General features: G+C 51.6%; 1 protein-coding gene across 1 annotated transcript; it reads left to right on the top strand.

The window, feature by feature from the left end:
- Window positions 1-1,086: 1,086 nt before the first annotated feature.
- Window positions 1,087-14,472, top strand: LanB2 (laminin subunit gamma-1). Its single transcript, XM_029112609.1, has 17 exons — window positions 1,087-1,465; window positions 3,123-3,359; window positions 3,458-3,668; window positions 3,799-3,971; window positions 4,103-4,297; window positions 4,400-4,517; window positions 4,602-4,846; window positions 4,971-5,461; window positions 5,539-5,710; window positions 5,792-6,220; window positions 6,391-6,705; window positions 6,809-6,908; window positions 12,156-12,355; window positions 12,496-12,838; window positions 12,960-13,278; window positions 13,380-13,817; window positions 13,960-14,472. The coding sequence occupies exons 1-17, from the start codon at window positions 1,087-1,089 to the stop codon at window positions 14,470-14,472; spliced, it is 4,878 nt and encodes a 1,625-aa protein (XP_028968442.1).
- Window positions 14,473-14,786: the final 314 nt, after the last annotated feature.

The raw sequence follows: 14,786 nt of genomic DNA on the forward strand, positions 1-14,786 counted from the left end.
CCGTAACATAATTGACTTCAGGGGAGTGACCGGAAACCGGGAATCAATCCGCTAGGAAAAATGTGCGAACTGACGATATCGCGCTAACTGGCGTCAGGATCCGCTAAATCCATCAAGTCTGGAGTCTGGACCGGGGAAATTTCTTTCAACATGACCAAACTTCTGACGAAAATTCTTTCCCTTCCTTCCCTTCTTCGCCTGTCTGTCGCTGTTTCCGAGAGAGTTGATTTCGAGGCTTCCTGAACTTCGAGCTTCGCGTCCGGGAGGATTGTCAGAAATGACGGAACGAAGCGGGACGTTTCTGGTTTCCGCCGCGGGAAGGAGTTATTTCGGTCCCTCTCGGTTCCGTGACCGAAATGATCCAGTCGTCCCAGTCAGCCCGGAGGCGTTTGCAGCAGCTGGCTACCTCAGATTTTGGCATGAAGGAATCGGCTGCTCCAAACTCTTATCGAATCTTTTCATTGTGGTTCTTCTCCATTGAGATTCCGGCCCTTGGCGCTTCGGGACACACATTCCGTACCTATGGATAAGTTGAGGCGTCAACTGCGTAAGACCGACTGAATAAAAGCATCCATCGTTCCTCGATCGATCGATCGAGCCTCTATTCAGAGAGATCTTCTCTGAAAATGTCGCGAATCATGATCACGGTTGCCGAGGGGAGTTCGAGAAAGTGAAGCCCAGAATCGTCTCGACTGTTTCCATCACCTTTTTTTGACGTGCCGAAACAGTCGCTTAATCGGGGATACCTCCGCGAAACGATGCATCCGACGCGCTGAGGAGCGAGTACTAGAACGATGTGGATACCTAAAGGGAGTTCATCCTCGACTCTGCCGACCTACCGAGGCGTGGACGTGATCAGAGGCGCTGTCAGAGGGGGTTGCGGAGCTTCCTCCTGCATTCTCGCCTCAAGCATATCGACGCCGAACGACTGGCACCAGAACACTGAGACTCCGGGAAGAAGTAGCCATGGGAGCCAGCCTCGTGGCCGCCTGAGTGTAGTTCTCTCGGGGAAGGCCCTTTCCAGTTCTCTTTCCTGCCGTCCACAAGTTGCAGCTTGTTCTCGGTCTCATTCCTCTCTAAAGACCGATGAATGTCCACTTGGCTTTCCGAGTCACGATCTTCGTGAATGTCCTCCTGGGCGTCATCGCTCAGGAAGACAGACAACAGTGTTACAATACGCTTCAGAAAGCGCAGCGATGCCTTCCACCGTACGGAAATGTCGCCTACAAGAGAGATGTGTTAGCGACCAATACATGCGGTGTTGTCGAGCGGCAGCAGTTCTGCATACAAAACCCAAGGAATATATCTGATATAGGATGTGACAATCATTGTGATATCCGAAACCCTGCCGAAGCCCACCCACCGAGCTACATGACGGATTTCAAATCTCTACAAACCTGGTGGCAGAGTGAAACGCTCTGGGAGGATGTCCTGAAAGCCCCGGTCAACCTGACAATCGACTTCCGTGAGTCCTGCTTTCTTATCTTACATCGACCTTCCGCGCAGTGTTCGATCCAGGAGTATCTTCGACAGAGGGAGGACCCTATTCGCGGATACAAGGAGTCCGCTCTCACCCGGGCGCGGCATCCGAATGACTCTGGAGACAATCAGCGGTGTCGGAAATCGGTCGTCTGAGTGAAAAGTTGAGAAAGCAGCGGACTTTGCCGTCCCACAGCGCTTGAATCCCCGGCAGCAGAGGACATTTTCTAGCACCTGGACTATAGCCGCGCGATCTCTCGGAATAGGCGAAATTCTCATAAGTCTCTCCCAGACGATGAATCTGCTTTAACAGATCACACAGGCTCAGTCGGATTTTGCAGCGGTACTTCGGGATTGTTTCAGCGAAGTTTCCACTACTTTCAAGTGTAATCTCTGGACGGTCTGTCTTAGAGGCGCTCTGCGGAGGGGTGCCTCCAGAGTTGCGCGTTCTGTCAGAGCGCCTCAAGCTCTTCCCAAAGCGCCGGTGCGAGCCGAATCCTCCCGGAAAGCCCTCTGTGAGCTGGAGGTTCCGTCACAGAGCAATCTCCTCCACAAAGTCGGTTCTGGAAAGAGTTTTCTCTCTATATTTAGAGGTCTGAACTGCCGAATGTCTGCGTTCGGCTCGACACTCCCGTCGCCGAGCGCTGCTGCCCTTCGCACGGTCTCCGAGCAAGCACTGCTCCACGCGGCCGACACTGGAATCCTTCTAGCGGAGCTTCCCGATTTTCTCCTAATCAAGTTCAGGGGTATCGAAAGAGCTGGAGCCAGATGGAATTCGCGGAAGGCCTGCAATGATTTCCTTACAAAGCGGCGCAAGTCACCGGTCAATGGCTGCCTCTGCCGAGTATCCAATTTCGGCTGAATCTTGTTACAGTTATCATTGTAGATTACAGCTTAAGAAAATGAACGCGTGGTCGTTCAATGTCTCGCGAGTCGTGGAGCAGGGCATGTCTCGACATGACGACCGTAGGGGAATAATTTTCCGGTGAGGATTTGCGCGGCGTTCGCTGTCTGGAAATTAGCTCAGTAGCAGATGGGGATATTGGTCTAGGATTTTTCCCTCTGACATTCCGAAGAGCCGAAGCCGGAACTTTGAGCTCCCAGACTGCTTCAGCCACGAACGAACATCGCTTGAATCGAATATGTAAATTCCGCACGAGTGGGATTATTTCCGGACCCTCGTTCCGGAAGTTCGATCGAGCGCTGGCGCTCTCCCTTTGGACCATCCTATCCAATATTTCTCGGCCACGATCCGGCGACTTCGCCGCGCATCGGCTTGAGTTGTTCCGTAGATCCTCGAGCGCATACAGTGAGCGAGGCAGCGTCCGAATCTTGCTGGATCCGTCGCGCCTTGAGAGCTACGATGAATAAGAGCCAGAAGGTCATGTAGCTAACGGAAATTCTCGTTGAGAGCTTCCGCTGATAAATCCAGAAGCTCTCGACGGCTCCCACGCTCCGAACGAATCGAAAGAAACGATGGCATCGACTACCTGAGCCGGAAACCTGTCGTAGATTTTCTCCGGTTGCTCACCGCTTCATGATTGCTCAGTGATTCTGCGTGGAATCATCAGGAACCCGCTATCACATCTTCGCAAAACCGTCCTCTACCGCATCGTCCCGAATGACCGAATATTCCTTTGCAGAACGACCGTACATCGTTTACCACATATTCCTTCACTTCCACGCGTCGAGTCCGGACGCATTTGCTATATATAAGAGACCGAATGATACGGCCGAATGGGAACCGTTCAAGTACTACTCGAAGTCCTGCGAGGCCGACTACGACATGGAAGACATCTCTTCTCGGAAACACACCACTGGCATCAGAGAGAATCGAGCGACTTGTACGTCAGACGGTCTCGCCGATCCTCTGCAGGGAGGTAATCCAACGACTCCGGAAGATATACGGATCCGGGCTGTAAGGATAATTTTTTTCTCGAGAAATTCAAAAACTCAGATACCAACTATATTCGCACAGGAACGGTGGCTTTCCGACCGCTGGAGGATTTCGACGATGACTTCGACGTCAGCGACGACACGGAGATTCTCAGTCGAGAGAATTGGCTGACCGCGTCTCAAATTAGGATTTCATTGCGCTCGCTGAACACGTTCGGAGACGAAATTCTGGAAAATAGGCGCGCTTTGCGCTCGTATTACTTCACCATATCGGATGTGAACATCGGTGCAAGGTTAGCTCGACGGTCAGCTGAAGCTGCACCCCTTATTCAAGAGGTCTGTTCTCGGGGCCTGTAGAACTCGTTTGGAACAAGATCCCAAGCTATGGAGAAATGGCAAAATGTTCTCTTCTTCCCTATTCAGATGCCAATGTAACGGGCACGCGAAAGAATGCAAGATGAATCCTCGCATCCCAGGATATCGGGATTGCCACTGCGAACATAACACCGAAGGAGAGCAGTGCGAGAGGTGCAAGCCGCTCTTCAACAACAGGCCGTGGGCTCCAGCCACCGCGCAGAGCGCGAACGAATGCCAACGTAATTCCGCAAATGTTTCCGGAACATCGCTGAAATCGCTCAAAATAAATAACATCACAGAGATGATTGCAGAGGAGCGTTTCTAGAGGGGCGAAGGGCATATATTCTCAATGCGTTTTCGATTCCGCCAGAATGTAACTGCAACGGACGCTCGGAGACTTGCGTCTTCGACCCCCAACTGTATGAAGAAACCAACGGACAGATCGGAGGACGGTGTGTGAACTGCCGAGATAACAGAGCCGGCGTTCACTGCAAGGAATGCAAGGAGAACTATTACGAGTCGAACTCCACGGGATTGTGTGTTCCGTGCAACTGTGATCCCCGAGGTAACGAGCGAAGAACGTCTCGTGTTGTGGAGCCATAGAATGATGATTATACGGGGAGTCGGCGAAACGATCTCAAACGCTCCCTTCCCCCATACGGAACAGGATCTTCGAACACTCAGTGTCTCGCCGACGGTAAATGTGTCTGCAAACCCGGGGTTGGCGGTCAGTACTGTGACAGATGTTTGCCTAATCACTACGACTTCACCGACGATGGATGCAAGTAAGAACCTCCTCTATCAGCTGCTCGATCACACCGACCGGCAGCTTCGCATGATCTCTGGTGAATCGGACCGTCGATTTTCAGGCCGTGCGAGTGCAACACCGCAGGAAGTCGACACAGCCCGCCCGAATGCGATGTCGTCACCGGAAACTGTATCTGTAAGGACAACGTCGAGGGACAGCATTGCGATCTCTGTCAACCGAAGTTCTTCTTCCTGGACGCTGGGAATGACCGTGGTTGCGTTGCCTGCTTCTGTCACGGTCATTCGTCCAGCTGTGCGTCGGATACCGCTCACTTCAAGGAAACCATCTTATCCGAATTCAAACGAGGTGAGCCGCCAATCTCACTCTTTACCTGCTCTCGAAGTTCCGTGACGGGGCGAGATTTTGATGGAGTCGGGGTACCTACACCTTAGAATAAACCTTCTGGCCTATTCCTCGTCTTCCATTGCAGGGTTGGAGAAGTGGTCGGCGGAAAACGACAACGGGGAACCGGTCCAAGTGCGATACGAACAGAGCGACAAAACGATAAGCGTCGACGCGAGGAACTCGTTAGTGTACTTCGTGGCGCCCGATTCCTTCCTGGGAGACCGCCGATTCTCCTACAGTCGCTTCCTGAATTTCACGCTGAGGATCGATTCAGACTTCGGTCTGCCATCCACACGAGACATAGTCATCGAGGGAGCGAACAACAGAAGGATTTCTGCTCCTATCAACATCAATCGACAGCCGACCCCGAACAATCTAGCGACCCAGTACTCTGTGCGACTCCACGAGTTGTCTGGATGGCGACCCGTGTTGTCCGCCGTCGAGTTCAACAAACTTCTCAAAGACGTACGCAAAATAAAAATCAGGGGAACCTACCAGGAGTACGGTCAGGGCTTCCTTGAGAGAGTTTCGCTCGATTCGGCCACTACCGCAATCTCCGACTCCAGCGATCCGGAGGTAGGAACAATCACTCGCCCTCGATATTTTTTTCCGCAATGTCTTCCTCTAGCTCCTAAAACAAGAGAATCTTCCAGCCGGCTCCTTGGGTGGAGATGTGTAACTGCAAAGAGGGCTACCAGGGGCAATTCTGCGAGCAGTGCAAGTCGGGCTACCGCAGAGATCCTTGGGGCCTCGAGCTTGGTCCTTACGCTACATGCGATCGCTGCCAATGCAACAATCATTCCGATTCCTGTGACTCCGAGACAGGTGAGGGGGACGACTCTTCCATAGACACACAGCGTGCGTAATGGAAGCCTGAAGGTTTCTCCACGGACCAAACCTTTCCAGGGAGATGCATCTGCAAACACAACACTGCTGGGATGAACTGCGAGCAATGCGAGGTCGGCTTCTACGGAAACCCGCTCATCGGCAAAGAGGACGATTGCCTACCGTGTCCTTGCCCCGGGCAGGGCAAATGTAGTCTAAGACCAGATAATACCGTCATGTGTATGGACTGCCCGGCTGGCTACAAGGGCATGAGGTGTGAGGGCTGCGACGAGGGTTACTACGGAGATCCCCGTGGATTGTTGGGACCCGCGACGGAATGCGCCCCCTGCCAGTGCAACGGGAACGTCGACCGCGACTCCATCAACTACTGCAACACGACAAATGGGAAATGTACGAAGTGCATCTATAACACCGCGGGAGACCACTGTGAAGTCTGCAAAGCGGGCTTCTTCGGAAATGCTCTGGCCGAGAAGAAAGGCGATTGCAAGAGTAAGTCCGAGAACTCCCACGCGCATGAGATGATGAGCAAGTCTGCAATCGTGATTGAGTATCTTCGCATTGTTTCACCTCATGATCGATCGACCTCCCCCGAACTCCGTCCCGACTCTCTGGTTGACGTCCCAATTCCACTCCCCATTCACCGTTCTTGGCCCTGACAGGTTGCAACTGCCACGTCGACGGGACGAGGAAACCTTTGAATTCAACAAGCAAAGTCCTGGAATGCGAGATGACAACCGGAAAATGCGATTGTCTGCTCAACGTCGAGGGCTTACAATGTGATCGCTGCCGAGAAGGCTATTGGAACTTGGCCTCCGGAACCGGCTGTGAATCTTGCGCTTGCAACACGATCGGATCCAAAGGATCAATGTGTGATGTCGTGACTGGAGTTTGCTCCTGCCAGAGCGGAGTCCAAGAGCCGAAATGCGATGTTTGCCAACCACTCCATTATGGGTTCTCCGCAGAAGGATGCAAGAGTGAGTTTGAGTTTTCTCCACTTCGCTTTCCGCCTTTGCTTAAGAAATTATTCTCTACCCTTATTGCGACGGTTGAGGCATGAATTCAATTCGCCATTCACAGCTTGCGACTGCGATCCCACCGGCTCTTCGGATATGCAGTGCGATGTCGAGACCGGTCAATGCACTTGTCGGCCGAACTTCGTAGGCCGGACCTGCAACAAGTGCGTGCGAAATACCTTCCTGGAGCAAGCAACGTGCAAGGCTTGCGATTATTGCTACCGCCTCGTTCTCGACGCCGTCGACGAGCACGAGAGCAAACTACACAACATAAGTCAGCTCCTCGAAGACGTGCGCCGTACGCCGGTTCTGGAGGACCAGAGCAACAACAAAGACTTCGAAGCCAAAATGAAGGAGATTCTCCGAACAGCGGGTCAGCTCCTTTGACGAAACGTAGCCGACCGAGTATTTCAGTTATTATTCACCAAAGAAGAAGAAAAGCTTCCTGTGGTGCTAGAATACGTCTGATGCTTCCGAGGCACAATTTTTACGAGCCATCTCGTGGATTCACAGAACAACTCGCTAAGGAAGCTCGCAGCGTCGCACGTCTCAACGGGGACCAATTCAAGAAATTCGAAGCTAAGGTCACACAGATGAAAAAGTTGCAGAAGGCCCTTGAAGACGCTGAAGCCCAGATCGAGGGTATATCTGGCAAGACTGAAACTCTGCGTGAGAAAACGAAGGAATTGAGTGAAGTTATCCAGCGCAACCGGCACTTGATGAGTCAAGTCTTCAATTACGTGGAGACCGATGCTGTTGAAGCTTATAATGAAGCCAGTGCGAAGGGAGTGCAGGCAAAGATGCAGTCGAGCAGCATGCAGAAAATCTCCGGCGAAGTACGCGCGAAAGTTGAAGAGTGAGTACCGAGAAGCTCGCGACCGGAGTCACCCCTCGAGACACATTAATGTGGGATCGGCGCGGGGAATTCATTGTCCCGGTTCATTGATTCATTCATTCGTGAGGCATTACTGTGAGTTGTCACATCACTAATGATTTGCACCGCAGCACCCAGGCGAAAGTTGAGGCGGCCATGGAGAATGCTCAGAAGGGCAAAGAAGATGCTGAGTCGGGACTGGAGTTCGCTCGAGACCTCATCCAGAATGCTTCGGCGGCATTGGCGAAATTGGACACCTTCGAGAAACAGCAGACCGACCTCCGTGGAATGAAGGCGAGGGTACTCGCCGGTGCTCAGAAAACCCAAGAAGACGCGACAAAAGCTGCAGATCTCGCCCTGAACGAACTAACTGAAGTCAACAGCACCAGATTGTTGGACGATGAGAGCTTCGAGAAAGCGACTTCGAGAGCTCGCACTCTGCACGCCGAGGTAAATACGCAATCGATCCCGAGTGTCGGGGAACTTCTTGCTGCAAATTCCGATGGGAGCAGCAACGGCTGTCGATTAGGGATCGCGAGTGTTAATCTGAGATTCCGAATAGATACACTTGAATATATCTCGGTCGGGATCTGACGCTTAATCCTTGGCTCCAGGCGATCGAGTTGGGGAAGTCAGTGCTCGATGCGCGCAGCGTAAACGATCCGTTCATTAAAAAAGCGAAAGAAGCTGCGGTCGAGGCCGAAATAACGGTGGAAGAGGCTCGGAAACAGCAGATATTCTCGGACCAGCTCGTGATGGTTGTGAAAAACGCGTTCAATAGATCGCAAGCTGCTGTTGATGAGGCCAAAGAGATTTTCAAGAACGCGGAGGAAAAACTCGACCGGTTGAAAAATTTCGACAAAACGATAGGAGATCGCAAGCGAGGAGCTCTGGCAGAAATCGCGAAAATTCCGGTCATCCTGAATAAAATCGATGAGGTCCGGGCGAGGAACCTCGAGGTCTCGGGAGATCTGGCCGGGGTCGAGTCGTCGATGCAGCGCTCTAAGGAGACGGCATCTTCCGTGAGAAAGCTCGCTGACTCAGCTAAAGAGGTAGGGTCTGGGAATTCCAAATGCCGGATCCAGAGACATATGCTGTGAGTGCCGAAGTGATTGAATAATAACTCGAATTCTCCCTTTGAAGCTCATGCGCCAGAACAAGGAAATTATGGCCACGAACGAGCGACGAGCTTCGAAGCTGGAAGCGGAAAATCAAGATATCGTGGAGAGCATCCAATCAACGAATGGCCAGATCGAGACTTTCCGCAAGGCGATCTACGACGAACAACAGAAACTCGATCAAGTCTCCTTGAGCGTCAATGAAGCTAAACGAGCCGCAATCGAGACGAAGCAGGTCGCGTCGAATGCTTTGAATGAAGTGAAATCAATTCTGCTCCAGTTGAGTTCCACAGAGGCGTACGATGATAAAAAGCTCAACGAGCTACGCGACCGACTTGCGGATCTCGAAAATCAATTCAGGAACTCTCAAGCGAAAGATCGAACTAACAAACTCCTACTCGACAAACAACTTAAAGAGAAAGCCATTGAGAATCAGAAGAAGGAAATCCGGCGCTTGGAGGCGGAAGTTGAAAACATCGCCGACATAAAGGATTCTTTGCCAAAGGATTGTTTCAGGGAGTACATTCTAGAGGTTCCGGTGTAGATGGGCATCGTCGCTTAGGCGGCGATTTCCGCTGTACAACCGCATTGAGAGAGAAGCCGAGAATCCTTCGGATACGGAACGGAACTCTTCAAGTCCGTGGGGGAATTCTTTGTATGAACAAAAATTTGAAGATTTCAGTTTTTTTGTGGAGTAGTGTATAACTCACGCTTTAATAAATTTTTATGGGTTGTCTTCTTAAAGTATATGAGTTTCAGTCGAGGAATACGGGACTTGGTGCGATCGGGACGGGATTCGAAAATGCTATGATTCCAGGACTTCGGTGGGTTGTAGCTTCCTATGTGCCTGACGTACGGACCCGTCTCTACGGAAGACTCGAAGACTCCGCTGAGACGCTTGTGGTGCTTGTCAGTTCGACCGAGATGCGTAAGCTTCTGATTGGCACACACAAGAACGCCAGATTTCCGGGCCTCGCCAGGGAGAGCCTGTCCAGAAGAGTGGACCGTTCCCCAAACATCAAGATAGAGAGTAATCCGACAGAGAATTCCGGGTAACCCATCGCACGTATTTCGGACGGACGCAGGGGGGATAAAGTGCATTCAGAGGGAGCGTTCGTGGGACGTACTCCTACGGGAGCGGCTCGCACAGTGGTGAATTCAGCACAGAAGTCGGGAAATAACGTCCAGTCTCAGCGGTGAAAGTACCTACTGGAGAAGTGATGGGTCGAGTTCCTCGGCTCAGGTAGCAAACTCAACTAGGCCGTTTTCGGATCCCAGAGGAGTCAAGCACGATATGACTCAATTAAGGTCTGAGAGATCGAAACATGAGTAGAATACTGCTTCCCGTCGGAACGGGCTCGTGAATGGTTTTCGCTTCTTGCCGCGTATTCCCTATATGGAGTTGGCGCGGGTGTATGCCGTTGCTCATGGCAGAGAATCGATTCTATCGACGAGACTTTGATCAAATAAGATGGCTGATTTTCCGCCATTTCGCAGGTCATGACTTAGAGGGAAGTTGATCATGGGAGCAGTTACGCAAAGCTAATCATTGTAAAAGGTCAGAAATCTCTTGAAGGTAGATGCCAACCTTCTACTTGTGGGGAGGTACCGTCAGCGCGAGAGCATTTTCCCCTGTCGCAAAGAAGAAGCGAGGTGCTCACTCCTGAACTGTCCCGCGAACTCCGTCCGTCGAATGCGGAACAAGGGAATCCAATACCACGGATGCGTATGTTGCTATTGAACTCTGTCTGTATCTCCCGTTTTTTCCCCGAACGAATCGGCAGAATTCTTCTAATCCTGCCGCGGAGGGTTGGAGGGTCGGGCTCGCCCACCTGGAACCCTGGTAGCAACTTCTCGAAGCCCATTCATTCGCTGAGCGCTAATTACCATCAAACATCGATGTTGAACAAAAGCATCGATTCGCCTACAGGAAGGCCCGGAAGTCGGTACAAGGCTCTCATCAGCATCCTGGCACCGCATAAAACGAAGCATCTCTCCCCAAAAGTTGCATGGATCCTTCCGGGATCGATCTCCGGACGTCGAGCGGAGCGAAGATGAGCGAACTTCAGAGGTGTGCGGGCACCTGAGAGAGCGCTGAACTCTCTCGCCGATGGGGAAGCGTTTCTTCGCTGTGCTGGATCGTCAGACGAATGTTTTTATCTGAAGAAGCCCGAGGAGTCCTGATATGGCAGTCAGCGTGGGCGTCTGCGATCGACCAGCGCAGCAACGCGCTCCTTTCATCTGAAGTCCAGATCAACCGAATACGGCCACAATGAAGTGGCTAGGATTGTTCGTTCTAACAGCCTTTTCCGAGGCTGATTACGAATATACCTATCGCAGGACCTATCCTCGACATGGTCACACAGAAAGTGTCACGACGCCGGACCTCCCCTATGACGCCGTGCACACGAAATCTTTCACAAGTGCCTTGACGAGCGACGGGACCTTCGAGCCGTCGCGAGCAGGTATCGTGGAATGTGACATGCTCAGTGGTCAGTGCCAATGCCAACCAAACGTGGTCGGAGCTCGTTGCGATAGTTGCCGCGAAGGCTATTGGAATCTCTCCTCAACAACGGGCTGTGAACCTTGCGATTGCAACAGCATCGGGTCCAAGAGGAGAAATTGTGATGTTCGGACAGGAGAATGTGACTGTCTCCCAGGAGTTCAGGAGCCGAAATGTGACAGGTGCCAAACCTCCTTCTACGGATTCGCGGCGGATGGATGCAAGCGTGAGTGACAACGCAATGGTGCACGAGATGGAATTCCGAAGTTCGCGATTCTGGAGGCGATTCTTTTTTATATTCCCAGCGGCTAGGCTCGCCGATAGCGGAATTTATCAGCCGACGAGACTATACTCGTCGGAAGACAGGCTCAGCTCTATTCATTTGGAACAGGAAATAATTGAGAAATTCGAAGAGATAACCCCTCGGATGCTCCTTTTCCCGGAGCTTCTGCGCATGACTCTTTTCTGGGAGGGAGCAAGCAAGCAATCAATCAAGCGGAGCCTATGATTAGGGATGTAAATTTTTCGCGGAAAATTTCCGCAAAATTCGCGGAAATTCGCGGCCTCCATTGAAACTCTATGGGAAGTAGCCGGAAATTTCCGCGAATCCCGCGATCGCCGCGAACAATTTACAGCTCTACCTATGATCTGACAGAAAAACTAGAGCTGCCTCTCTTCAAAATGCGAGGAGCTTTCTGTAAATACGGTTTTCGGAGTGCGAGGAGATTTCTGTGCTTAGCGATAGATAGCATCAGAGTCTTTCGAAAATGACGGTGTCCTCAAGAATATCTCACCTGATTCATTTTCCTCCTTCAGCCTGTGAATGCGACCCAGTCGGCTCAATCGATGTTCAGTGTGACTCCACCAGCGGTCAGTGCAATTGCCGCCCGAATTTCAACGGACGGAGCTGTGAGAGATGCGACCGGAATACCTATTACGAGCAAGGCACGTGCAAAGCTTGCGACTACTGCTACACGCTCGTATTGGATGCGGTCGCAGATCACGAGAAGAAAATCCGGGACATAGGCAAACTGCTCGAGGATGTTGAGCGAGAGCCGAATCCCGAGAAAAGTGCCGATTTCGAGGATAAATTGGAAGAAGTCCGGCGGAACGCAGGTTTGTCAGAGGATGTTCTCATCCAATCCTTTCGAGTTCATGATTCATGAGTGACCAATTCCATCAAGCCGCGACGACTTAAATCGTGAGTCTTGGCTCCGACAATCGACATAGAGATTCCATCTCGTCCTCCCTCGCAGAGGAACTCTGGAAGGAAGCGAAAAACGCTGCTCGCTCCGATGTCGACTTGGCGCGGAAGCTCCGGGACCTTCTGACTCGAATACGGAAGATCCAGGACAAACTCCTATCTCAAGGATCTCAGGCAGACGAGGCGATCACGAAGTACAACGGACTAAGTAACGATGCCGGAGATCAGAAAACTGCCGGACAGCGCAACCGACAGTTACTCGGACAGGTCATCGCTTACCTCGAAGGCGACGCTATCGAAGCCCTGAATGAAGCCCGCAAAAAAAGTCAACAGGCAACGAAGCAGTCAAGCCTTATGCAGAAAACGTCTGGTGAGGTCCGAGGTCTCGTTGACAAGTAAGCTTCCGAAAGTAGGTAGATATCATGCGAGGCTGGCCAAATTGAGGACAGGAATGATGTGAACTCATAATCCTATATACCCGTCCGCTCCGAGCTACAAGCGTTGATTCTCCACCAGGATCAAAGAAGACGTCGACTCGGCGATGGGCAACGCTGTGAAGGCCAGAGACCAGAGTCAAATTGCTTTCAATCTCGCCAAGGAGACGCTAGCGAACCACACGAGAGCGACGGATGCCATACAAAGTCTCAAAAAACAGCAGATGGAGCTCCGCAGTATGATGGCCCGAGTGGTTGCGACGGCTAAGAAGTCACAAGAGGAAGCTATCAAGGCTGCGGAGATCGCTCTCAATGAGTTGGCGGAGGTCAACAACACGAGACTTCCAGAAGATGGGGACATCGAAGGCATAACTTCTCGAGCCCGTACCCTATTCGCTGAGGTTAGTTCGGGGCCCGAAAATCTCTTTTAGGCCTCGGATTCCCTAGAATCGACACGACACCTTGTCTCGCAATTTCCTGAAAAATGGTCGAATCTTTCCAGGCGGTCCAGCTCTCGAGACAGACCCTGCAAGCTGTAGAGTCCAACGAGCCAAACCTGCGAGAAGCTGCCCGGGCTATGGAGGAAGCAAATATCATCTTGAATGAGGCTCGACGCCAACAACAAATCACTGACAAGCTCATTGATCAAGTTGCAGAGGCTCATAGCAAGGGACAGGGCGCGGTGAAGGACGGGAACGCAATCCTAGCGAACGCACAAGCGACATACAACACACTGAAGAACTTTGACCAGACAGTCGAATCCCACCGGAACGAAGCGCTCCTGCAAGTGAAACGAATCCCGCAAATACAGAGCACCATCGACGCTCTGACCAAGAAAAATCAGCAGGTGAAGGATCTGATCGGAGACGCGGAGCGCAAAGCCGAGCAGTCGAGAGACACCGCCAGACTTGCACTCCGGATCGCTGGTCAGGCCAAAGACGTAAGTGCTGACTTGCCGTAGCATATGACCCCCTCAAGCTCCAGACAGCAGCATATTCCGATTCACTACTTCCTCGTATTGGATCATTAGAGCGATTGAGAGGTTGGATGTCTAGGAGTTTAAACGGAATTCCTTAAAACAGGAGATGAATGCCCTTTCCGAGGATCTGCGGAATTCGCTCCACCGTGCCAATGAACTCAACGCGGAAAACGACAACATAGAACGCGAAGTGAGGACGATCGGAGGTCAGCTGAAAGAGTTCCAGGATATGATCGACAACGAGCACCGTAAAGTCGAGGACGTGGCTGAACTTGTTGGAAACGCGAAGAGCGCTGCTGTCGAAACGAAGCAGATCGCGACGAATGCTCTCACTGAAATCAGGTCGATCCTCACACAGCTCAGCTCCATAGACTCGTACGACGACAATCGACTGAAAGAACTCCAGAGGAAGCTCGCCAAGCTCGAAGATCAATTCAGAAACTCTCAGATAATCGAACGTATAAGGAAATTGCAGATCGACAAAGAAGCTAAGACAAAGCTCCTGATCCGTCATGCGGACGACATGGAGCAAGTGAGAGCCGATGTGAACAATATCGATGACATCCGACGAACGCTTCCGGAGGGCTGCTTCCGCAACCTGAATCTTGAGCCGTGAAACTGAGTTGAAAGAGTCGCATGAGTTTCAGATTCGAACCAGCCATAGACCACGATTGAAGAGCTCAAGTGGTTTTGAGATCTATAGCGATTGGTCAAGTCTCATTTGCCATTATGAACTGACGGAGCACACAAATGTCTAAACATTTGAACAGCTCCAAGTATTTGTAAATAACCCCGGAAGCCACACTTCTTCTCGGATCGAGCCCGAGAGAACGAGAAGTTTATTAGCTTTAGAGTATCACCTATTCTCAGTTTTCGCGGTCGGAAATAAATGTACGTATTGAGTCAGATACGTTCCAATGGAATTGCTCC

Source organism: Galendromus occidentalis, unplaced genomic scaffold (genome assembly GCF_000255335.2).
Source record: "Galendromus occidentalis unplaced genomic scaffold, Mocc_1.1 scf7180000077520, whole genome shotgun sequence".
NCBI lineage: Eukaryota > Metazoa > Arthropoda > Arachnida > Mesostigmata > Phytoseiidae > Galendromus > Galendromus occidentalis.

Coding starts and splice junctions, on each gene's coding strand:
- LanB2 (XM_029112609.1), top strand. CDS start 1,087: ATGAATGTCCACTTGGCTTTCCGAGTCACGATCTTCGTGAATGTCCTC. Junction 5,711..5,791: donor TTCCTGTGACTCCGAGACAG/GTGAGGGGGACG, acceptor AAACCTTTCCAG/GGAGATGCATCTGCAAACAC. Junction 12,839..12,959: donor GTCCGAGGTCTCGTTGACAA/GTAAGCTTCCGA, acceptor ATTCTCCACCAG/GATCAAAGAAGACGTCGACT.